Source organism: Phalaenopsis equestris, unplaced genomic scaffold, assembly GCF_001263595.1.
Source record: "Phalaenopsis equestris unplaced genomic scaffold, ASM126359v1 Scaffold001111, whole genome shotgun sequence".
In the NCBI taxonomy this organism is placed as follows: Eukaryota; Viridiplantae; Streptophyta; class Magnoliopsida; order Asparagales; family Orchidaceae; genus Phalaenopsis; species Phalaenopsis equestris.
Genome location: NW_018165550.1, coordinates 187,389 through 214,370, shown reverse-complemented (window position 1 = coordinate 214,370; position 26,982 = coordinate 187,389). Strand labels below are relative to the sequence as shown.

Here is a 26,982-nt window from a genome sequence, read left to right as displayed (position 1 = left end):
TTATATAATTGATATAATATATTATTTATATATATATATATTAGGGATGTCAAACTGACTCGTCGTACGCAAATAGCTCGGGTTCGACTCGTTCGTTAAAAAACGAACACGAACAGTGACTTCACGAATAATTTCGAACACGAGCTTATTTCAAACAAACTAAATTTCAAACGAACCGAACACGAACACAAGCTCTGTTACTTCATGTTCGGTTCATTTACACCTCTAAGTGTTACCATGAATTTTGATGAAATTGAGGGGCTGATTTGTAAATAGCAATTTTCGGGTGGTCTGTCTGTAAATGCCCCTAGATTATAAGAAAGAGCGGGAGGAAAAGTTAAACCTCCTCCAGTCACCTTTCCTTTCCCACCACCCATCTCTTTCCTCTTCCTCCTCTCCTCTTCGGAAAACCCTAACCCTAATATTGTTGAAGAAAAGGGGAACGGAGGGGGGAGATAGAGAGAGAGATGAAGGCTATGGAGTCCATGACGTCGGGCTTAGGTGCTGGATCTCTAGTAAACAACGGTAGCCACACGTCTCTTCTCGGAGGTGAGAAGGTCATCATCGACACGGATCCCGGCATCGGTAATCTCTCTTCTCCTACACGCGCCATTTTTCTCATGCACTGAAGAAAAATTTGAATTAGATTGATTGTTACCGTTTATATGTTGGAGTTGTTTGCTACGAAGAGAGATTGAGGGCTGAAGAACAAAAATGGTCTGTTTAGTTTTCAAGACTGAGGGGGCTGAAGGTGTAGGGTTTATTGCATGCTAGATTTTGATCAATGGCCTCATTTAGAGTTAGGGCAAAGGTTAGAGATATAGTTGGCTACATGTTGATTTACATGATAATGCATTACTTGGACGAAAGGTAGAATTATTTTATGGTTGTTTTATGCCTACAGCTATGTGCTTGATAGGAACTTAGAAAGAACTTAGAATGAGTTTCAAATTAAATTTAACTACCATTGGTGAGTTCGTTATGTGGAGTACCTGTGGTTAGATGATGAATACTTTGGGTGAGTAGTTGAGTTTTTTTGGCGAGCAAATTTAGCGAATAGGCAATTTTGTGAGCAAAATTAATCTTGTTTAGGGTCTCATGATAACTTGATTAACCTGACTTAAATGTATATGAGCATATGTTTGTTCTTCGATTTTATTTTGTTATTTTTTTTGTAGCTGAGAAGGATAAGGGAGTGATGGTTTTGAAGAACCAAATTTGGTATGTGTGACTAGGAGTATTGGTACTATAGAACACCTGGATATTTGACTTATAATTGACACACCAACACTTGATGCTTTCTGGGGAATATTTTGTTTCTTTTTTTTAGTTCCTGTAGAGAGCACATTAACTTCTGATTCATTATTGATATATATTAAGGGGAATCATTTTTAGATTCTTCTCACTCTATATTGAGAAGAATCATTTATTTTGGGACTCTTTCTCACATCACATTGAGGAGAGTCCAGATCTATTGATTTTTCTCACACTATATTAAGGGAAATTATCTCTTGCTTCTCCTTATACTATAGTGAAGATAATTTTTTTTAAAGATTTTTCGTCAAACTATGTAATGAGAGTCTACATGCCGTGATTTTATTACCTTATATTTGAGAGAAATTATCTTTCACTATCTCCACATAATATTGGGAAAGTTGTCATCTTTTGATTTCTCTCACACAATATTGGATGAACTATGAATCTATCTATGCACACACTATATTGAGAAGAGTTATAATTTATTGATTCTCTTCAAATCTAGATTGAGCCCACATTTATTGACATTTTTTCACATTATATTGAGGATTCATTCTCTTTACCGTATATTAAGAATAATATTTCTTTAGATCTCTTCTGATATTATATTGAGGAGAGTTCATATCCGTCGATCTTCCCTCATATTAATAATAAATAAGGATATCGCATACACTAAGACTGATCTCAAATTTGAACTTGCCTTATAGCCCTTGTATGTGAGCTGAGTGAACAACATATCTTTCTATCACTAGTAGATATTTGGTGCTTATTACATAGGGAGTTACGAAGACCATTGTGATGTGATGTACTCCTTGGCAAGTTCATTCAGCTACTCAAGGCAGTTGGCTGATTTGTTTAGGCAATTAGCCTTTTCAAATGATCAATTTGTGACTCTTTGACGAGTTCAGTGGATTAATTTTGAGATCCGAGTAAGTTCTAGATCATGGGCATTTTATGCCATTCTGTTTTGGGTAGTATTGGGATCTCTTGAGGACCTCATCAACTTGACCAAAATGATTGTGGGTGCACAAAAAAAAAAAAAAAAAAAAAAAAAAATATTTTACTATTTACTATTGTTTTCATCTAACCATGCATAGTAGATTATTGTGAGATAGGAAATCAGCAAGTATAAAAAATATTAGTGGAAGACTAAAGGGAAATGATTTGTCTACAAAATTAATAGACGGAGTCGAGTAGAGTTGCTATTAAGTAATGAATTGAGTAACAATAGGAACAAGAATTGTAATTGATAGATATTTGCTGTTGAATGCATAAATCGATGGTCAATAACTACCCGTTTCTAAGAAAGCTTAGGGGTTGTTTGGGATCACTTTTTGTTTTTATCTTTTATTTTTTTATTTTGTTTTTTCTTACTTGAAATAAAATATGTTTGATATGTTATTTCATGTCTAGTTTCTTTTCAAAATACTAAATGAGTCAATTATCTTTGACATTGTAAGAATATTATTTCTTTGTATCACTCATTTACAGATGACAGTATGACCATCTTAATGGCATTTCAGACCCCGGAGATTGATGTTATTGGTCTTACAACTATATTTGGCAATGTTAGTACAGTGGATGCTACTAGGAATGCTTTACTTCTGGTATGTAATATATTAGTCCACATTAGGAAGCTTATTTATGCATGTTGAAGTCAACATTCAATAGTTTTGAATTTTTTTTGTGTTTTTATAAATTTTCTTGATAGACATTTATCTTTCATTGTTCTTCATATTTTGTACAAGGTAGTGTGAGGTTGCAGGTCGTTCTGATGTTCCAGTTGCTGAAGGTGCTCACGAACCTCTAAAGGTATGGTCATCATTACAACAATATTTACCTCAAGTAAAACCATGTTCTATCTTTTCAACACTGAAAAATTACTTCTAGAAATATCATTTTTCAGTTTAAGTATTAGATTTTATTGATTGCAACCGAAATCCAAATACCGAACCAATTAAAGTTTTGATAAATTCGAACCAGCTGAATCAAAATTTAATTAGGTTTAAATGGTTTGATTATGAACAAACCAAAGTGTATTCGTCAGTTGGAGTTTGGTAATGGCAAACATCAAGATTTACACATCTTACTTGTATATTATCAATTTAATTTCATGAATACTGCATTTGATTTTGTTTTTTTGGATTGTTTGGTTAAATAAAAATTAAAATCTAATCAATAACTGAAAACTGAATATTGAGAACAAAAAAAAAAGCAGAATTCATTTTTTGAAACTAAACCGAATTAACTAAACATATTTGGTTCGGTTCGGTTTTATAGCTTTGACCAAGTAAGACACTCCCATATATCAAAAATATATTCTATTTGGTTCCATTCCCACATGGGGCTGATGAACCTTTTATGATGCAGGTGTTATTCACGGCCCGACTTAACATAATCTCACCGTTTTAGCAGTTTATGCATTCATTTACATGATTCCATTATTCATTCAATTATAACTAACACTTTCTTCAGGTTGTTATTCAGTTTCTATATTCTCAGCTTCACTCAAATTATTCTCTGAAGTCATGCCTGAAAAATAATTATATAATTTTGATGTGAGCGGTAAGCTCAGTATATAATACAAAATCGATTACTTAGCGGGTGATTATTATAAAAGAGAATTCAATATATAGGACTATATTGTTTCAACCATCTTCTTTAAAGGATATTCGACAAATATTTTTCTTTCATTTGATATATAGCACTCATAAGCTTACTCCATTTCCTTTATATATTCATATGGAGATTTGCAAATTTAAATGTCAAAGAGGCATCATTTGGGCACAAACATGTGGTATGCTTTCTTGTGTTCGCTGGTTCAAACTCCTAGCACAAGCCCTCAAGATCAATTTGGGATGACTGGATTTGTCAATAAAATTTGTTGTGAAATTATAGGAAAAGTGTAAATCGAGGATTGGCCTTCTCCTTGGCTAACCTTTCTAGTGGATCAATTTTATCATTCTTGTTATGTGCAACACTTGTGAGGGTTACATTTCGGATTTGTTGTAGAAGTTGTAGAGCATATTTATGATATATGGCTAATTCTAGTTTTCTAATTTTAAAATCACCCACTAGTTGTTTGATTATAATTTGAGTATCTCCATATATGCGGAGTTTTGAAATTTTCATACTAATTAAGAGCTTAAGATCTGCTATTAAAAAGCCTTGCATTCAGCTTCATTATTTATGCGATATTTTGATTAGCCATAAGAATGTCAAACTATATCTCCCTGTGGTGTGATGAATATGAAGCCGATCCCAATTCATACTGTTGTGTAAGAGTTTGACATGTTGTATTGATGCCATCGAAATAGAGTTTTCATTCTGTAGGATATTTATCTTCACTCAATTGGAGGATCATTTCATTCAACAATTCGTAGATATATGGTTTTGTCCTGGATTTAAAAAATATTTTTTGTAAGTTCATGATACTTTGGTTATCACAAAGGAGTTAATGTCTTCTTAGTTCTTTAAGGAAGATTTTAATTGAAACTATTCTCTTGTAGGGCTTTATTTATAGCTATATATTCAACTTCCATAATTGATAATGCAGCTATTTCTTAAAATTATGCACCTGATTGATAGCGCTGCACCTGACGTGTAGGTACCGTTGATGTTGTTTTCCCTTCAGGTCTTCTCTTAGATTGATATCAATGCAGCCATACAATTTTATGCCAGTTCTTTTAAAGTCAGGGGAATGATTTATTATACTTTTTAAATAGTGCGATGTTTGTTTTACAACTTCCCAGTGTTCTTTTCAAGAATTGGACATGCATTTAGTATCTTATTTTCTTGTCTAATATCTAATCTTGTGCAGACAATAGCATGCTTAAGAGATTCAATGGTTGAGGCATTGGGGACTTTGGACATATATATAGTTTTCAAATTTTGAAAATGTTAAACAATCTGAATTAGCAATGACATATTTGTTGTCATAGTTATAGTCTTTCCAAACTTCTTATGGAACTTGTGTCGCAGTTTTTGCTTAGTCTTGCTAATGTTGGGAAAGGGCCTAATTGGGCCAACCTAGGCCAAATTAGACTTGTCTAGCTGATTAGGTATATGGCTAGATTAAGTAGTGTCATCCGACACTGAAGGGTGACGAGTCTTAAGCTAAGTTATGGGCCAATAGCGGCCATTTGACTCGAGTAAGCTAGGTTTTCTTAAACATAATTTTATACCAAATAATGAGATGATTATAATATGAACTGCTTAGAAGGAATTGATTGATGGAAGTATATAACATAAAAACATAATTAAATATAACATGATGATATGAGAGATAGATATCCATCTAAAAGGCACTGAGATACTTGGAAAGTCCTCATTTGAAGTGCACACCATAGACTTGTATTAACTCGGGCATTTGCATTTTGCAAACTACCATTTGAATCATAAAATTGCTTTGAATTTGGGGCTTCAACATTCCTAAAAATAGGAAGAAGATGAGGGGCTAACTAATATGGAGGATTTGAATCAATGTCCTTGGATGCAGATAAGATTATATTAGGCATCTCTGGATTTAATAAAGTAAGAGGTGGCTCTGAAGCCTTTCATATCATAATACAATCTTGTGTTTGTTTTAATTTTGTGTACACTCTTGAACTGAAGTAAGTGGAACTGTATTGATACGTGTGAATATTGATTTTGTATTATTTGTATGATTTCCTTTTTTTTTATGCATGGATCAATATCAAATAATATTTTCAATTTCGTGAAAGCCTTGAAATATTCGAAGTGGGGGTGCCAAATAATTTTGCAAGGGCAGCAAGCCGGAATGCTTTTTAATTCAAACTTTTGTCAATAACCACCAAAAAACTCCAATGAAATCTCCTTAACACAGAGGCATATTAACGTTTGCTTCTACCAAAAACTTTGTCAAAGAATGTCTAAAAAGACAAGCGTTAGCAACATCTACTTGCAACAATTCGCCAAAGATAACCCAAAAGAATATAATATAGATTTTTTTGAAATAGACCAGAGTTATCTCCTTCAATAGATTATGTGTTAATAATGTTGAGAATGAAAAAGCCAATGCAGTAATCACCAAGCAAATGCAAATTTGACATAAATGTATGCATAATCTCAGGTTGGGATGCTCGAAAGAGTATTTGTCTCCAATAGAAAAGGATATTGGAATAACAAGATCAAACACATAGCTTCAATGAGAATAAGTTTATGTTCACCTCGAAAAGTTGAGAATTGCTTGTGTTGAGGAGGGTTTGATCCTTGCTTAAAGAAGAAAGGAAATTGAGTAGATAAAGTTGTTGCTGAGATGTTGCAGCCTTCAGTCTCCAAAAACTATGGAATGCTTGTAACATGAGAAATTATAATTGAAATAATGGTGACTTAGTGAAATAACTGGGGCCAAGCCATGAGGGACTACAATTGAGGTGGGATGTGGAGTTTGCGAAGGGAATGGTGATGTAGAGCTTAAACTCTAACAATATTGAATTAGCAAAGATGGAGCAAATATGCCAACGAGAGATTGCGAACGGGAAAATATGAGCAATAGGAGATAGGGAACAATTAAAAAATTAAATTGGCTGAGACATCATTCATGAAGTGGGAGAAGGGGTCGGAGCATGGGGAGGACTCAAACAAGAGATGAATGTTGACACCATAAGGCTTCAAAGAAAGCGGCCAAGAAGGGTCTTCCACGAAGAACTACAAGTAAATGGTTGTGGCTTACTGACAAGCAAATAGAAGCACACGAGGGAAAGTCACTGCCATGGGCCATGAATGCAAACGAGTGAGGATCGTCAATCAGCCACTGTTGTCTAAGCGACAAGAGCACGAGCCAAGTGCAAACTTAAGGGAAATGTGGGTCTTGTGAGCAGGAGAGGACGGGCGAGCGCACACCCTGCACATTGGGCGTTCCTATGAGGGGGTGAGTGAGCAGAGAGGGCTTTTGACATTCGAGACCGTCAATGTTTTGCTCCTTCATGGTCCAACCACAAGGCCTGACCAATTTGTTTGGGCAGGGGTGATGGTCTTGCTAAACTAGATAAGATAGTCCATCAAGGTTTAGCTCATTGAGCTCTAAAGTTAATTTGACTAAGCTGATTAATGGTTCAATCAGATTTGATATGCGTTAAGCTCTACTTTAGATTTAGTAGGATCATCTTTGCATACCCTAGGGTTTATCTGAGACCAATGTACAAGAAAAATTATGTTCACGAGAACAATTTGATTTCTGCGTTGAAATGGGTGAGTTTAATGACTTGTTAGACTTGGAAGACGGTGGGTTTATCTAGAGCTTACTAGGTTAGGGGTGACCTAAGACTTGCTAGGTTAGGTTAAGTTAGTGAAAGCATGCATATGGAAGGCCATAGAAACATGTTAATGAAAGCATATATGTATCCTTTAAGTCTTCAAAGTGGATGCAATGAACATAGAAACATATTTGGTCAACACACATACATTATTTGCACTCAAATTTTGGCTTTCAGGTTCCAGGACATGCAATGAGGTATGCTTGTAACATTTGAATGTTATGTTGACTAGATTGCCAGAGATGATTTTGATCTCAAATCAAAAAAGTGTTAAATATATTTGTGGAGATAAATTTGATTATAAATTTTGGGACATAGCAAGTATATGAATTATTAAGTGGCCATTTGGGATCACTTTTAATTTTTTATTTTGTTGTGGTTTGTTTATATTTTAACTTGAAATAAAACATGTTTGGCATGTTATAACATAGTTGTTTTTAAAAATATTCAAAAAAAAAATTTTAGATTTTTTTAATTATTTTTAAAAGCAAGTTAATTTAATTTTGAAAATAAAAATTAAACTCTTATCATACTAAACAATTTTTTTTTAAAAATAAATGCAAAAAAAAAGTGATCTCAAACAAACCGTAAGAGCATTAATAGCATTTTCATTGAATCGGTGTATTACACAAAGATAGATCAAGGACTATTGCCAAAGAAATTTCAAATCTAGAAAACATTGAACTGGAAGATCCGTTCGTGCTAGAACGAAGATAGTAAATGTTATAGAAAACTCGGGACCAACTTGAACTCGACACCGTATGGAAACGTGCAATCATATATTACTAGGGATTTCATCATAATCTTGTGTCATTAAAGGTTTCCATGATTTAATGTTGAATTTTTAAATAATCTTTATTATTCTATATATATGCAAATTCTTCTAAACAAAAAGTGCTTTCTTTGCAAAGGGCGGAGAGCCACGCATTGCTGATTTTGTTCATGGGTCTGATGGCTTGGGAGAAATAGGGCTGCCACCCCCATCAGGTAAGAAGACCGAGAGAACTGCTTCTGAGTTCCTTATCGACAAGGCCAATCAGTATCCTGGTGAAGTATCTATACTTGCATTGGGACCTTTAACAAACCTAGCATTGGTAAGCAGCTACAATTTTTATTTTTTTTTAAATAAGATTTACATGCATACCCCTGAATTCCCATTTATTTACATACATAACATCTTGGTTAGTAGAAATGTAAAAAAAAGGTAAAGTTTAGGTGTTAGATATCTAAATACATAGGAATGGGATGGTATGTATGTAAATGCCCCAAATTTCTTTCTGCAATTAATGTTAAACTTTTTTTTTTCCTCAAATTATTCTTATTTTTATTTTATTTACAAGCATATGGTGCTTTAATCCTTTTTTTTTAATTTTTTTTTGTAATTTTATTTGCAGGCTATAAAAAGTGATTCTTCATTTCCTAGCAAGATTAAGAGGATCGTTGTGCTTGGCGGGGCATTTTTATCTGCCGGCAATGTTAATCCTGCTGCGGAAGCAAATGTAAAGTCGAATTCTTCCCTTATCTTGAACCAATTTGTCTTTCAAATCACTATGTTATGGAATTTTATTTGGCTAGAGCTACATTTGTGGCTTTTCTTCTTAAAATTTTCACTTATTTGTTGAAGAAGTGCTTACAATAAATGCTTAGTATCTTCATTAATGCATATGAATAGTGCATATAATGAGATAAATAGGACTAGCCAAAAGTTCAAAATAATTGGAAAAAAAAAAGCGTTTTAGGTTAATTAGTACTTCTTCCCTTTGGGTATTATTTGTGATTATTTGGCTCTTAGCGAAGTTATGAATTTCTATAATTTATTGATCTTGGAGGCATCGGTATGGACATGCTTTTGACATGATATTATAATTAATGTAATTATATATTTTATAAATTTTAGAATAATTTATAGTAATCACATAAATTATGTAAGGATGAAATTAGTCAAAAGAGTTCTATCATTATAAAAATGGAAAAAAAAATATTATTTAAGAATGAATTTAAAAAAAAAAAAATATCGTATCTTGACATTGAGCTAAGAAAAAAAATTGTGAAAAATTATTAAGTATAATAAAAAAAATTATAAATAAATAAACTCTACAAAATAAACACGTTTGAGGCAATATAACTTATCAAAATTTAATATTCTATAATACATTTTGTTAGTATCTATTATATTTAAACTTAATCATTCATGATGCATGTATTCGACATAAATGTCTGAAATTTATTTTATTTTTATTTTCTAATTTGGATATGTGACAGGCGTGTCTATTGGACCTGTGACCTGTGTTGCACATTTGTCCATATCCGGCACGTGTTGGTCACTGAATGCGTTTTTATAATGAAGTGTCAGTGCATCATAGGTACTTGCTCATTCCACCCTATAAACAAATGATTATTCTATAATGCATCGGGCAAATTCATAGAATCTTTGATAAGATTTGGACCGAATTCGGTTTCAATTTCGAAGTCAAATTCAAGATTCTATTCACACTTGATCTTTCATACAAACCACTTTATGCATTATATAAGTACATGGTCGTAATTTGTTGAATGGGATCACTCATTCTTTTTCTATATTCAGCCAAATGCAGGGGTGGAGGTTGACGAAATGACCAATATAGTGATTAGAGGTTAGTGGTTATTTTAGTTGGTGCTATACACAGTGTATTTTTTTTTGTCGGGTGGTCGACAATGGCTACTAAAAGGTTGGATGTGAGAGTTGAAATTAGAGGCTTTCTTAGGAGGAAATCAATGACAAGCTTAAGGGAGTGTTGATTGATGTGGCGGTTTGACATATGAAGCGGTAGACTTTATCTTCAATGAACATAACTATGCTAAGATTTGGAAAGAGAATATGGGAGGGAGGGAGATTGAAGAGCATTAGTGAGATAAAAATAAGAAAAATATTTGAAGTTAAATGTTTATGTAATATTTTTTTTTTTAGACAAGTAGGCTTTATCTCCTTGTTCAATCATTGGCTTAGATGGATCTGACCGAAGCAATTTTATCATGTTCTTTTCTTGGTACTCTTCCTACTTTTTTGTTTTTTTTTTTTTTTGCATTCACTTGATCGACATGTTGTACAAAAAATGATCTTAATTTATTAGAGTTTAATGAAAATATGACACTCAATAGGACCAATAGAGAAAATGGATTCATGTAGCCAACCCCACTTAGTGGGATAAAGGCTTGTTGTTGCTGCTGTTGTCGTATTCTCGTGATCGGCATTGTTTTCGGGCAAGCACTTTTCCCCAACCATTTCGAATGTTAGCCTTGCATCTCTGCTGGATAAATTTGATGCCTAAAAGGAGGTAGCCCAACTATTCCCAAATATTTGGATAATTCCATGTCTATTTCTTGGGTATTATTTATTCTACTTGGTGCTTTTATGTTGGGAAATTTACATACATACCCCACAATTCTTATGTATTTACGCGTATTGACACTTAAACCTATCATATTTACATTTATAATAATTTGGTGCCTTAAGTCTTTACATGTGATATTTTTTATGCGATGTTTATTACATGTAAATATGAAATAGGTGTTAGATATGCAAATGCATAAGAATTGTGCGGTAAATATGTAAATTCCCCTATTATGTTCAGAAAAACCTCGCCATTCACATGTTCGGCGGCATCGTTCTCGGGCACACGCTTTTTCCCTAACAATTTTGAACATTGGACTCCCATTTCAAGTTAGATTTGGAGAGACATATATGGATAATTTGTCCTGGCTATTATTTATTCTACTTATTGCTTTTATGTTGGGAAATTTACGGACACACCACAAAATTCTTTATGTATTTACATATCTAACACCTAAACTTTTCATATTTTAATTATAACAAACATCTAAAAATAATATGACCTACTAATTTGTTTCATCAAATGCTAATCTTACAGATCTATGGTGATCCAGAAGCAGCTGACATTCTCTTCACCAGTGGAGCTGAAATAACTGTTGTGGGCATCAACATCACCACTCAAGTCGCCTTCACAGGTCCACATTTTTGGTTTTCCCCTCATTCCTTCCATTTTGTATTTTGGGATAATTACATACCGACCACCCGAAACAATGATATCTACAAATTAACCACCCAGGTGATTCTTTTGAGCTACCAAAGTTCAAATTATTGATAATTTGATAAAAAATGAAAATAAGAGCTGGGAATTTATCATGAATTTTAATATTTGAGCGAGGATTTGAAATATAGATGAAAGGGCGTGATCGATTTGTAAATAACAAGTTTCGGGTGGACTGATCTGCATGTAATGGGCATTTACAGACATTCCACACAATTCTTATGTATTTACATATTTAACACCTAAACCTTCATATTTATATAAAAAATACCATTTTGAGGCATAGGTTTATGACACCAAGGTTTTGTGAGTGTAAATATGAAACTTTTGGGTTTAGATATGTAAACACATAAGAATTGTGTTGTACATAGGGCTGTAAATAGCTCGTGTTCGAAATCGGCTCGTGTTCGAAATCAGCTCGTGAACAGTGTGTTCGTGTTCGGCTCGAAATTGGCTCGTTAGACTAAAATTGAGAAAAATAGAGGTAAAGTGTGGGATTCGAACCTGGATCAAATATACACTAACCACATTGCTACATAAGGTGTTATGATTTAAACTTAGGCCTAAATATATATAATATATTATTATATAAATAATATATGTAATATATTGTTATATAAAAAGTTATATAATTTTTTTTTCGAGTCATTTCAAGAGTTGTATATATACAAATTACCCATTTTTACTATTAATATGCCTTTTTTTCTTTGATCAGATGCTGACCTTTCTGAGTTGAGATATTCGAAGGGAAAGCATGCAAAATTAATCTGTGAAATGTGCAAGTTCTACAGGGACTGGCATGTAAAATCTGATGGCCTCCATGGTAAAAATGACTTCAATTTTTTTTTTAGTTACATTTTTGCTTGTTGAGGTGGATTTTGGATGGCTTTATTTATGACAAATTTTTGTTTTTTTTTTTATTTTTCAGGCATTTTTCTACATGATCCTGTTAGTTTTGTTGCACTTGTTCGTCCTGATCTGTTCACGTTCAGGAAGGGTGTGGTGAGGGTTGAGACTCAGGGCATCTGTGTGGGACATACACTAATGGACCAGGGATTAAAAAAGTATGTGACTTTTAACTTTATTGGCTTAAGGGCACTCTCTGGAATAGGGGGCGAATGAGCCGAGCCGGTTCGAGCTCGAGCTCGTCTCGACTCCGCTCATTGGCTATCAAGCCGGCTTGTCATTTCGGCGAGCTCCTGCTGCCTCCTCCGGCCGCCAATACATTCTTCGGCGAGCTACCGAAAAAATTAAGTTTTTAATTCTAGCTCGTGAACGTAGCTCGAGTTCGCCATTCAAGCTCGAACTCACCGTTTGCCAGACGAGTTGGGCTTGAGTTTGGCATGGCTCTAGCTAGATTCATTTTTTATTTGAGGCATTTACTTACATACCTCACAATTTTTGTGTGTTTATATATTTGATATGTATATTTTTATATTTACATGCATAGCACTCAATCTTTTGTCAGATCAAAAATGTTTTTACAAAATTAAAAATGAAGTATGTTTTTTATGTATAAGTTTATGACCGAAGTGCTATAAATGTAAATATAAAATTTTAAATGTTAGATATAAATACATAAGAATTCTGTGGCATGTATGTAATTTTTTTCTTTTAATTTTAGGGGTTTTTACATAACTCCCAATTCCTATGCATTCATACATATATAACATCTAAGTTTTAACCCCTCTTTTAAAAAATATCATCGTTTTAATTTTTGGAAAAAAAAAATGCACATTTTCATGCATATGTGAGGTGTCATGTTTGTAAAAATTGAAATTTAGGCGTTAGATATATAAAATTTTTTTCTGTGAGGACTCCTGACGTAGCTTTACGTGTGACGTGGGGTATACCTGAGTTATTTTTAGGTTATTTTTGAGTTATTTTCAATAATTCCGAAATAATCCAAAAATAACCTGCGGTTTTTATTTTTGGGTTATTTTGGGATTATTGAAAATAACACAGAAATAACCTGAAAATAACTCAGGAATAACCTGCACCGCACGTAGATGTACGTCAGGTTTCCAGACAGAAAATACGCGTTAGATATATATATATATATAGTCCACGTTTAAAATACAAAAATGAAGTTGACGCATGTATGTAAATCTTCCTGTAATTTATTTTTTTATATTTTAATTTCAAATGAAACATATTTGTCATGTTTAAAATATGTTATTTTCAAAAATGCTGAAAACATTTTAAAAATAAATAAATTATTTTGAAAAACTAAAAATAAAAGAAAAAAAAAATCATATAATAAAAAAAAAATAAATAATAAAAAAATTCAAACGGCCTACTATTTTTCATCCTTTTTATTTCTTTTATTATTATTATTTAATTTGTTTATTGGCTGTGATTTTTGTGGAACAGTTGGAATGGGCCCAATCCTTGGTCAGATCATTCACCCATATCAGTTGCATGGACTGCTGATGTCCCTAATATCCTCACCTTCATAAAAAACCAACTCATGAAGCCCATGATTGAAGAAATCTAGCCGTTCATTTGCCATGGGAGATGTGCTAATATATGTTGTTGTTGTAATGATTGCTACTTGTTTTTTAATAAAAAGATTATGTATTTTATAAATAAGTTGCATATATTTGATAAATCTTACCGCTATTCCTTCTAGGGGCATTCACATATGTACAACCCAATCGCCATGTGTTTACATGTCTAACTTTTAAATTTTATTTATTTATTTATTTTTACATTCATACCATCCTAATCTTTTAAATACACCTTTCATGCATATGTAAGACGGCATATATGTAAATCTTCTTTGTATCGTTCATCATATAGGCTTTTAAAATTCATTAAATTGTAATGTTTTATTTAGGTGAATAGAGAATCAGTTGTGAATATCATATCTTTTATATGGCTATAATAATGATATATCTTTGTTCGATTTCAAATTGAGTCAGTTTTAAGGGTTATATATGCAAATGTTTATGTAAATTCCTCGGCCCGTTTGGGGTAGCTTATAAGTGCGGCGACATTTTTGAAAATACTATCTAATCGTTTGGTTTGCGTGTTTTTGAAAACGTTGTCTGCCGGGTAGGTCACGTTTAAGGATAGGCTGTTTATCTTAAAATGCACAAACTGACCTAAATAGACCCTTTGTGGCACTGAGTATTGTTCTTTAATGCTGCTTGTTCTGGTGATAGTTCGTGATAAGTGAAGAAATAAAGCAGTATTTGCATACATACCATACAATTGTTATGTATTTACATATCTAACACCTAAATTTTACTTTTTTACATTTCTATGTAAATCCCCCAAAAATAAATACATGATTGAAAGCAATTCAGATGAATATAAGTTAATATAAGAGAGTGGATTGAAATAAAGATAAAGATTAATTCAAATATGAAAGGCAAAATGCAAACCTTGTGTCTGAAGCCGCTCCAGATCCAGCACTGATGGCTGAACACTAGCAACCCTAGACATTGCATTGTTCTCTTCAGGAGTGCCAGATTCCAGGAAGGCTCCAACCACCTTACCATCTTTGATCCAATAAGAACCAAATTTTGGGTTTGGAGAAGTTGGATTACTGTTGCCGAATAGAACAGTTTCGCCGGTGTTATCGCCGTAGAATTGCCATGATAGATCGAATGAACGAGAGTAGAAGTATGGTAGGTAGTCATATTCCTCCAATGTTTTGCTTGCTTCTGTGGATTTGATTGCCTGAATTGTGAGAGATACGTGCATTATATGATATTGGTGATTTTTACATATATACCACTCAATTTCTATGTATAAACATCAATTATTACATGTATGTCACCTTGCCTAGGCATCAAAATATGCATCTCTAAGATTTAGGTGTTATAAATGTAAAAAAGTTAGGTTTACATGTCATATATGTAAATATATAAGAATTGTGTGGTTTGTATGTAAATCGGCCTAAAAAAAAGGGATGAATGGAATATAATAGTTGACTGATTGGTCTTAAAACAAAGGGGAAGTTCCATACATACGTAAATACATAAGGATTGAGTGGTATGTATGTAAATGTACCATTATACGGCGTGCATAGATGATTGTATGTAAGTAGTTAAATTAACAAAATATAAAAATTCCAAAATACACGTCCGTGAAAACATGAATTTCTGATTTTTTTTTAAGGGCGGACTATTCCAACCTTCTTTTCACTCGTTGGGAACTAATTTTGAAAAATTATTCCATACGGACACCCCGCATACAAAAATGCATGCAGTATCCGATCTCCACCGTTGATAACATCGTTTTTCTTAAAAAAAAAAGAAAATTTAAATGCGGCCAACCAAAATACATCTTCAATGTGATCAACGGTGGAGATATACATCTTCACTGTGATCAACGGTGGAGATCAGACATCGCATGCATTCGTATGGAATAATTTTTCACTAATTTGACACTTTTTTAAAGCCGAAACTAAAATGACCTCCTTTATGAATAGTCAAAGGACCATTTTGATACTTTTCTTCTATGTTTTTACATATCTAGCACCTAAAAATTTACTTTTTATATTTATAATACCCGAATCTTTCATATCACATCAAAAAATATCATCACTTTTAACTTTTAAAAAGTAAATGCACCTTCTAAATTTGATTCAAGATGCATTTTAAAGTCATTGATTTTACTTTAAGATGGGTGCAATACAAGACCTGTTTGATTATTAATCTTGTATCAAAGCAATTCTTATTGGATCAAGATGGAATTTCTAGCCACTGATTTTTATTCAAGGTGAAAGCAATTAAATAGTTATTTGATTAGTAAATGTCGCATCCAATTCTAAGTAAAATCAATGACCAGTAAACTTATTCTGACCAAATTTAGATGATCATATAGCCTGAAAAAAATTTATAAGAATGGTATGTAATACCTTCACAGCTTGCTCTGCAGATTTTCTTGCATGGTCAACATGCTCCACCCTCCTCATTTCTCTGTACAGCTTCAATGGGAATGTGGCCACATCTCCAACAGCATACACATTGGGAACACTTGTTTTGAAATAACCATCAGTCTACAGAGAGCCATAAATACTAATTAAATTTTAGCATCCACAAAAAAAAAAAAAGGAGCAATTACGTGTAGACCACCCGAAACTTGTTATTTACAAACCAACCAATCTCTTTCATACATTTTTCAAATTCTCATTCAAATATCAAAATTCATGGCACACTTTTCATTTTATCAAATTCTCAGTAGTTTGATCTTGGGACGCGTAAATACAATGGTTTGGTAGTTAAAAATAAATCACCTGGGTGGTTAATTTGTAAATGTCAATGTTTCGGGTGGTCTGTATGTAATTATCCCAAAATAATAATAATAATAATAATTTTTAAATAAATAGATAGATAGATTATGAAGATGAAAAAAGGAACATTTACATACAGAACACACAAAATCAAACCATTATAATTTTATATCGCAGTATAAGCTACGATGTTAACCTTCCCTACATTAATGTCAGAAAAGAATATGGGGGATAGAGTGCTAGAAGATGCAGATAGTGAAGTTAAAATGTTAAACATGTAAATTCTCACCTCAAAAAAAAAAAAAAAAAAAAAAAAAAAAAAGGCACAGAGAGAGTCAATGCTGAAGTAGCAGCAGCAATAGAAGTTATAGAAGGAGCTGAGATGACCTTTATTCCTCCTTTCTCCTCTTCTACCTGACCTTTAAAAAGCGTTGTAAGAGGTCTTCCGCCAACGCCCACAACAACAATATCAGCGTCAAGCACTCTTCCATCTTTCAGCTTGACTGATTTCACCTGATTTTGGTAATATTTTCAATAAAACAGATAGAAGATTTACATGCATGCCACTCAATTCTTATGTATTTACATATCTAACAACTAAACTCTAATTTTTACATAAATGCCAACTTACCAATGCATGAAAAGTTGTATTCCACTCTTAAAAAGTCAAAAATAGTGATGCTTCAGATGCGATATGAAAGATTTAGGAGGTGGTATAAATATAAAAAGTAAAGTTTAGGTGTTAGAAATGTAAATACATAAGAATTGGGTAAAAATAAAAATAATAATAACTTACGTCCTCATCAGAATTGATGTCGAAACCAACGGCTACTGTACCTTTGATGATCTTTACTCCTTTGCTAACATAATAGGCCTCATAGAATGCAGCAATTTCAGCAGTAAAAAGACGAGGCACTGAAAAGGCAATGAAATGCGACTCTAATTCCCATCATAAAAATATAACATGACGCCCCATTCTTTATAAATTTTTAAAAAATTAAGGCTAGATAAAAACAATAAAATTTTCTAAGCAAGATTTACATACATACGATACGGCTTAATACCTATTTACATATCTAACAGCTAAATTTTAATTTTTACTTATATGTCGTCATATCTATGCATGAAAAGGTGCATTTCACCTTTTAAAAGTTAAAATATTGATAATTTTTATTGTGATATGAAAGATTCGGATGGTATAAATGTAAAAAGTAAAGTTTGACTGTTAGATGTTTAAACACATAAGAATTATTTTGAAACGTCATTAAAAAATATATATATAATCAGAAGTCTTTCTCATTGTGAAGGTTGACATACAGCAAAATGGTTTAAGTTCAACTGATGCACAAGTAACAGGAGCTGAAGCAAAAAATAGAGTAACCCAGATCATATGCATGCATACCACTCAATTTTTATGTATTTACATATACACCACTTAAGCTTCAATTCTTACATAACACTTTTTAACAGTTAAAATGTTAGTATTTTTGACGTGATATAAAAGATATGGATGGTATAAATGTAAAAATTAAATTTTCTGTGTTAGATATATATATGTATGTAAATACATTTTATTTGGGTGGTATGTATGTAAATGATCCTACTAAATAACCTTAATGAGATTTGAGCAGAAAAATGATACTCAACTGCACCAAGGATCAGGGTAAACCATTGTGACAGTGAAGTTGTTGATTCTCATTGCTGCACTAACTTCGAGGCCAATATATCCACCACCAACAATCACAGCCTTTCCATTCCTTTTAGATTGGATTGCTTCTACAAGTTTATCAGCATCTTCAATCTCTCTCAAGTAGAAAATATTATTAGCATTTGCACCTTGGACACCAAAATCAGATAATTTTATAGCCTGCACAATCACAATAATGCAAGATTAAGAAAATAGGAAGATTTACATATATACCATTAGTTACTGTGTATTTACATATATAATACCTAAACTTTAATTTATGGAAGATTTACATACATAACACTCAATTCTTATGTATTTGCATATCTAACAGCTAAACTTCAATTTTTATAAACATGCCATCTTACCTATGCCTTCTCTAGAGATTGAAATGGTCTCTTTTTTATGTGATATGAAAGATTTGGGTGGTATAAATGTAAAAATTAAAGTTAGATGCTAGACTTGTAAATATACAGGGTGGCATGTATGTAAATGCCCCTTCGTTTATATGCCACCTTACCTAAGCATGAAAAGACTTATTTTACATCTTAAAAGTTAAAATAGTGGTAGTTTTGATGTGATATAAAAGATTAAAGTGTTATAAATGTAAAAAGTAGAGTTTAGGTGTTAGATATGTAAATACATAGAAATTGGGTAGTATGTTGTATGTAAATGCGCAAGAAAATATTAACACAAAAAATACAAGGAAAAAATATAACATCTAACTGAATTGATTTGATTTGCACAAAAAATATAACAGCTAACTGAATAAGAAAATATTATATGAACCAATTCTTTTTATGTTAAAAAAATCTATCATGAAAGTAATTTTTTGTATTAAGATAATTAATAAAAAATAATAAAAAACTAAAGAAAGAATTGATTTTGTTGATCTTAATGCCATATAATCAAATAGCACATGAACTGATTTGGAGTGCTAAAAAGCAAGAAAATATGCATAAAAATAATTTTTTTTTTATTAAAAAGGTGCATGACAGAGAACTCATTAATAATTAATAATGTATTTTTTCTAGTCACTCTACAGTTTTTAGATTTCATAGGTATATATCAGCAATCAACATGGGAGTGTTTTTCTTTTTCTTTTATTAACTAAGGAGATGCTTACAAAAGATATCCAAAGCTAAGAGCTTTGATGTATGTTTTTTAATAGATGATATATTGTAAATAATATGATAGTTAGAAAAAAAAACAAGTAAAAATTAACAAAAATAGAGAAAATGATTAAAAGATAGCGGTCTGGTCATAGAATTAATAGAAAAATGATTAAGTAAATGGTATATAAATGTTGCGACTATAATGTTAATAATTATCATTCAATCTCATTAGAAGATGAGGCAACATCTAAGAAAAATATGCTAAGGTAGCTTGAAGCTATCATGCTAAGGAATATATTAAGTAATGTTTCGAAAATATGTTATGTTGCGTGATAATATGATATCATTAACACGGAAAGGCAAATTTAATAAAATTGCAATCAGCCTAAAAATATTATACGGATTTGAAAGTTGGGATGTAAAAAAAAAAAACTAGAAATTATGTCAAAACTAGAAAGAATAAATTAAAGAATGGTATGGACATGCACAATGAAAGTAGAAAATGCATCTATTAGAAGAGTTGATCAAATTAGTTGTTGGGTAATGTGGAGGCCCGATTCACCGAATTTAATTAGTTTCTTAATTAAGTATCCCATCTATTGCTCACCTACCACACCCACCTACCGCTCACCTACCACATCCAACCTACCGCTCACCTACCTCCCACCTACCGCTCTCATGGTTTCAAATAAATAGTCTCTTTTGGTTTAAAGGAAATGCAAAGCCAAGCAAGGTCAAGCAAAGTTCTCTTGAGAGCTAAGAGAAAGAGAGGAAGAGAGAGAGAGAGAGAGAGAGATAGGAAGAAAAAGAAGAAAATAGATATTTTCTTATAAAAGTCGAGACGCTCGACGGTGTAATTCCTCGAAGTAGTAAAATCCTCTGCAGCTCCGTGGACGTAGGTAAATTTGCCGAACCACATAAATCTCTGTGTCGCTCTGGTGTTTTTTCTGCGTGCAATTTTTCTCGTTCCATTTTTCGTTTTATTGCCGTCGTTTTTCACAACAACTGGTATCAGAGCTTTGGTTCGCTAAGGAAGAATGATGGGCGGAGAAGAAATGATGACATCGGGGATCGAGAAGTTCAATGACACAGATTTTCCTTACTAGAGGATATAGATAGAGGACTATCTCTATGGGAAGAAACTTCATCTTCCGTTACTGGGAAAACGACCAGAAAAGATGGACGAGGCAGAATGGAATTTGCTGGATCGACAGGTTCTGGGGGTTATAAGATTAACACTGTCGAGATTGGTTGTTGCAATGTCATCAAGGAGAGGACTACTGCAGATCTCATGACGACTTTATCAGGTATGTATGAAAAGCCACCAACGAATAATAAGGTGCATCTGATGAAAAAGTTATTCAACTTGAAGATGACGGAAGGTGTGTCTGTTGCTCATCACCTAAATGATTTCAATACTATCACAAATCAGTTGTCGTCTGTTGAAATTGATTTTGATGATGAGATATGTGCGCTGATATTGTTGGCTTCATTGCCAAATAGCTGGGAAGTCATGAGGATGACAGTTAGTAGTTCTGCAGACAAATTTAAGCTGAAATATGATAATATTCGTGATTTGATTTTGACTGAGCATGTGCGCAGGAAAGATTCTGACGAGACCTCGGGTTCGAGTTCGGCACTGATTGTTGAATCCAAAGAAAGATCACAAGACAGAAACCCAAACCGTGGAAGATCGAAATCAAGGTCAGGTCAGCAGACAACCTACTGGAATTGTGGCAAGGCTGACCACATAAAAAAGAAACTGCAAGAATCCTAAGAAGAACGAGAATGATGATACTAATGTTGTAATTGAAGAAATACAGGATGCGCTCTTACTGACAATTCACAGTTCTGTTGATGACTGGAAACTAGATTCAGGGGCTTTCTTCCATACATCTTCCCGTCGGAAGTTAACGCAAAATTATGTTACAGGTAACTGTGGGAAGATATATCTGGCTGATGGAAAAGCTCTAGTCGTGGTGGGGATGAGAGACGTTGATATTGCACTCCCTAACAAGAGCAAATGAACTTTGCAAAAGGTCAGACACGTTCCTGAGTTGAAGAAAACCTCATCTCTGTTAGGCAGCTCAATGAGGGTGGTCATTCGGTAGTGTTCTCCAAATAGCACCTGAAAGGTTACCAAAGGAGCATTAGTACTGGCTTGGGGTAAAAAAACTGACACATTATATATTACTACAAGTTTATTCAGGCGTGGACACATGAGTCTGAGGTGCATTATGAGAAAGCAGAAAATGTCAATTTCCTGAAAAGTGGTAGAGCGCCAAAGACAGGAAAATCAGACCTTGTACAGATAAATGGTGGAGAACTACAGAGTTATGAATAAATATTGCAACATGAGAATTCGAACAAGTGGAAGCTGACCAAGAAAGAGGAGACAGATTCCCTTCCAGAAAATAAGACTTGGGAGCTGACAGAACTTCCACCAAGGAAGAAGACATTGCACAACAAGTGGGTGTATCGGGTGAAAACTGTGTTTGGTGGCAGTAAGAGGTACAAAGCTGAACTTGTTGAAAAGGGCTTTCAGCAGGGGCAGGATATTGCTCATGCAGTGAGAGTTGTAAGCAGATACAAGAGTAACCCAGGAAAGAGCTTGGTGGTACGAGGCTACGTTGACGGTGATATGTTATCTGAGGGTGTTACTCGTGAGAAGCTGAAGTTGTGCTCAACTTCAGCTGGTCTTCTGACATGAAGACAGGGGCTTCGAGTTGCAGAGGTGGAGGATATCATGTTTGAGGAAAAGGTCGGTACAGCTAGTATAAGATGCAACTAATAGGTGATGCATTCAATGTCCCAGTCTCAAAGTGCGAGAATTGTTGGGTAATGTGGAGACCCGGTTCACCGAATTTAATTAGCTTCTTAATTAAGTATCTCACCTACCTCTCACCTACCACACCCACAATTGCTCACCCACCACACCCACCTACTGCTCACCTACCACATTCCACCTACCGCTCACCTACCACATTCCACCTACCGCTTACCTACTTTTCACCTACCGCTCTCATGGTTTCTAATAAATAGTCACTTTTGGTTTAAAGGAAATGCAAAGTCAAGCAAGACCAAGCCAAGTCCTCTTGAGAGCTAAGAGAAAGAGAGGAAGAGAGAGAGAGAGAGGAAGGGAGAAGTAAATAAAGATTTTCTCGTAATCAAGGCGCTCGACGGTGTAATTTCTCGAAGTAGTAAAATCCTCTAAGGAAGAGAGGACGGTGTAATTTCTCAAAGTAGTAAAATCCTCTGCAGCTCCGCAGACGTAGGAAAATTTGTCGAACTACGTAAATCTGTGTGTCGCTCTAGTGTTTTTTCTGCATGCAATTTTTCTCGTTCCATTTTTCACTTTATTGCCGTCGTTTTTCACAACATTAGTATCATCAAAGGATTGGAAAAAAATTTGACTATATCGAAATTTACATATATAGTAGTTCTTCAAGGTTAAGAAAAAAAAAAAACACTTACTGCAGAACCTGTAGCAATAATCAAAATTTCATAGGTGAAGGCTACTCCACTGGCACTAGTAAGAATCTTAGAAGCAAGATCTGCCTTTACAATCTCTGTGCTTAGTATAAGATCAATGCCTGCGCAGAAATACATTTTACAAGTAATCAATAAGTTATATTAACAATAGTTCATTTTTTAAAGCTTTGATAAAAACGGAAAAAATAAAAAAAAAATTTATTTAAGCCAGATTAAATACTATTCATTGACTGAGATGACAATAAACAACAGGAAAATCATTTAATCATCACTACAACCTTTATATAATGTAACGCAGAGGAAAATTTTAGTGGCTTAAACTAGTTAATGGCATGGAATATAAACTAAGAACAAATGCTGGTTACTTTTTTCAACTTGAAGCTTCTTTCCGCATGAAAAAAGGTGTTCTTTGGTAAATATATTGAATTGTAAATCGTATTATGAACATGTCGAAAAAGAGAATGCAACTAAAACTTACCTTTTTCTATATACCATTGTGGAAGAAGCCTCTCTCCTCCACTTCCAACACACACGTGAAAGCCTGGAAGCCTTGCGGCACCTAGGGTAAAGAAAAGTGAAATTTACATACATTGGACACAATTCTTATGTATTTACATCTAAGCTTTTATATTTACATAAATAGCACTTTGGTGCTTTATACCTATGCATGAGAAGTTGTATTCCACTTAAAAAAGTTATGATAATGTTATTTGTGATGTGGTATTAAATATTTGAGTGCCAGCTGTGTAAATAAGTGAAAGTTACACACAAGAAAAAGAATAAGATGTGTGTAAGTTTAAAAGAAAAAAGCAAAAAATGATAAACAAAACCACTTGGTTACATCGTTCCTTCGTCTACTAACTAAAAAAAATGTGTTTTATTTGAGTAGACATAAAAAGAGGATGCCATTATTGGTTGCTAAATAGCTTTGAATTCCGCATATACAATTGAAGCAACCAATTCATGTGTAAAATAAGGAAATATGAAATTATTACACATAAATCAATTCATTTTGAATGCATGTAGAAACCTTCAATGAATTGCGATGATTCTTTCATGCCAATACAGTTCAAGAAGTGGACTTTATTAAAATAATAATAATAAAAAACCTATGTTTAGGCAAAAAATCTGGCCTTAAGATTTATAATTATCAGTAATTTTATGAGCGTATAAGACTGATATATGCTGTTATTTAAACTTTGTTAACTCTGTCTTGCTTACAGGGGATTGGGTTCATGTATCACTCACAAATTACAAAAAAGAGGGGGCAATAGGCATGTAGTGTTGGTAGAAAATTGTTGAACAATAGGTATATAAAACAAATACTTAATAAAATACTAGATAATTGATCCTATTAATGATTCTGAAAGCTGTCATGCAATCAGAAAAAAAGGGACGCTAGAAGATGAACTAAACTAGCATAGGGATTTTATTTTGCAGCCTAGCTGCATTAATAATTTTTTATATCATTAATTTATAGCAAGTACTTCACGAGGATATATAGGTAAAATCTTCTCCCTCCTTCAACCAGATGGCAACCATGTTTTTAGTATGTAGTTGGATGATTTAACTTTAATTGATTTTGAACACTCTTTAGGCATATACATGAATAGTATAAAATTCTTATGTATTTACATACCTCACACCTAATTTTTTATATTTGCACACATAGCACTTAAATCTTTGATATCACATAAAAAATAGTGATGTTACCACTTCTTAAAAGCGAAATACACATTTTCATGCATAGGGTTAAAGGACCAAAGTGTGCATATGTAAATATTGAAGTTTAGGTAAAGAGATGTAAATACATAAGAATTGTGAGCCATGTATGTAAATTTCACGAATAATTATATTTCACTTCATTTTGGCTTAATAGATTATTAACGCCAGACAAGTTTTCTTAGAATGTGCATTTTGTTCTAATCATGGACGATAAATCATTATGATTTATGGGTATAATCTAAATGAATAGACAATAATGGCCTAAAATTCTATCCTTAGGACTCGTATGATTCACGAACAGGCCAAGATGCTCTGACACCATCATCTGGGATTTTTATTTCAGAATTTGTGCGATGTACCTTGAGGAAAAAGATATGCCTTGCTTAGTGCCGGACGTTCGTAGGGAGCCACCTGAAAAGATAATACCGAATACATTAACACCTAAAACCTAGTAACTTGAGGGCAAGACATCGTCAAAATACAAGGCCAAAAGAAATAAATAAATAAATAAATGTTTTAAGAGAGACATTTACATACATACCAGCCAATTCCTATGTATTTACAGCAGTATCAGAGGGATTTTAAATCCTATTATTTTGATAAAATACTTTTTCATTTCGGTTATTGGTTAATCCAAGTTCTGTTGAAGACCATCATTTATAATAAACTGCATTTTTTACATTTATGCAACTAAAAATTTTCACATCACATAAAAAATAACACCGTTTTAACTTTTAAAAAATGAAATACACATTTTCATGCACATGTAAGGTGGCTTATAAGTAAAAATTGAAGTTTAGGTGTTAGATACATAAGAATTAAGTGGTATGTCTGTGGATCTTTCAAAAATATAAAACAGAAGCAAAATACCCTGTAGGACCTCCATCGTAATAGAGTTGTAATCTGAATTGATGAACTGAAAATATTTAAAATCTCGTCTAACAGTATATTAAGAAGGATTTAAGTAAGTTCTACTCTGAATCAAGCCAAGCAGTATCAGAGGTATTTTAAATCCCATTATTTGATAAAATACTTTTTCATTTCGGTTATTAGTTAATCCAAGTTCTGTTGAAGACCATCATTTATAAGATTTAAATGATTTAGGGATTTCTCCCTCTCACAAATCTTAAACCCTAAAACAATAATCACAGTAAAAAGGAATCTAGATCTTAAATCCTGAAAAGAAATCATATAATATATCAAATTTAGCAAGATTTAATAGTTATGCAAAAAAGTTCTACGGTTATAATACTAAGATTTACTATATCTGAATTTACAGGATTTACAAAATATCACCAGGGAAAAATCGTACTTGTTGCCAAACAGTTCCTTAGCAAGTAAGAAGTAAATCTAATGACAAGTAAATATACTTACTGATTATTCGCACTTCTAGCTCAATTAAAATTCAAATCAAAAGAAATAATCACAATCCGAACCAAACATCGACAAGACTCTGTTCCAACTACCACACCAATCGCTGAAATGAACCAGAAATGCTTAATAATGTCTATTCTACTCTAGATGAATCAGAAAACAACGCATCATCAAATAATCCAGTAGTTACCACAGCACAAAACCAGCCCTAAAAATAAATAGGGAAATAACCAATGCCTACCGCCTCCTTCGAGATGATCGCCAGTTCTCCTGCTTTAAGCCCCTGCTTTACGAATTCCCTGGCCGCATAACCCTATACAAGAAAAAAAAATGAATAAACCAAATAAATAGCGACTCTTCTAACTTTATATGCAAACAAATTTATAGAAACCTAGATCGAGATTGGAGAAGACAAGCTCAACAGAGGAAAATTGCTTCAAACTGAACACAAAAGTTAAGATCAGAATAGCTTTACCATCACCGGAACGGAATAAAAACTCCGAACTCACCGCTGCTACGCCACCGCCGAGGATGATGTACTTGAAGTGATTCCTCGCCATGGATTGGCCGACGATGGAGTCGGCTTTCACGGTTTGAAATCGGGAGCAGGATAGAAGCTGACCCAGCTTTCTTCTCTGTTTTCTCCCTCAAATTCTTATAGTCGAATGCAAGAGTTGCGATTCAGCGCTATTTATAGAAGAATGAAGTTGGAATGGAGGCG

General features: G+C 33.3%; 2 protein-coding genes across 2 annotated transcripts; one reads left to right on the top strand and one right to left on the bottom strand.

The window, feature by feature from the left end:
* The first annotated feature begins 357 nt into the window (after window positions 1-357).
* Window positions 358-14,276, top strand: LOC110033184 (probable uridine nucleosidase 1). Its single transcript, XM_020737089.1, has 9 exons — window positions 358-585; window positions 2,749-2,864; window positions 3,010-3,069; window positions 8,447-8,629; window positions 8,930-9,034; window positions 11,444-11,540; window positions 12,339-12,446; window positions 12,552-12,687; window positions 13,997-14,276. The coding sequence occupies exons 1-9, from the start codon at window positions 468-470 to the stop codon at window positions 14,118-14,120; spliced, it is 1,047 nt and encodes a 348-aa protein (XP_020592748.1). The 5' UTR covers window positions 358-467; the 3' UTR covers window positions 14,121-14,276.
* On the bottom strand, window positions 14,181-26,912 carry LOC110033183 (monodehydroascorbate reductase-like). Its single transcript, XM_020737088.1, has 10 exons — window positions 26,771-26,912; window positions 26,503-26,574; window positions 25,247-25,298; window positions 23,641-23,721; window positions 23,145-23,263; window positions 18,516-18,735; window positions 17,665-17,783; window positions 17,256-17,381; window positions 16,494-16,634; window positions 14,181-15,310 (listed from the first exon to the last, which is right to left on the bottom strand). The coding sequence occupies exons 1-10, from the start codon at window positions 26,819-26,821 to the stop codon at window positions 14,987-14,989; spliced, it is 1,305 nt and encodes a 434-aa protein (XP_020592747.1). The 5' UTR covers window positions 26,822-26,912; the 3' UTR covers window positions 14,181-14,986.
* Between the last annotated feature and the right edge of the window lie 70 nt (window positions 26,913-26,982).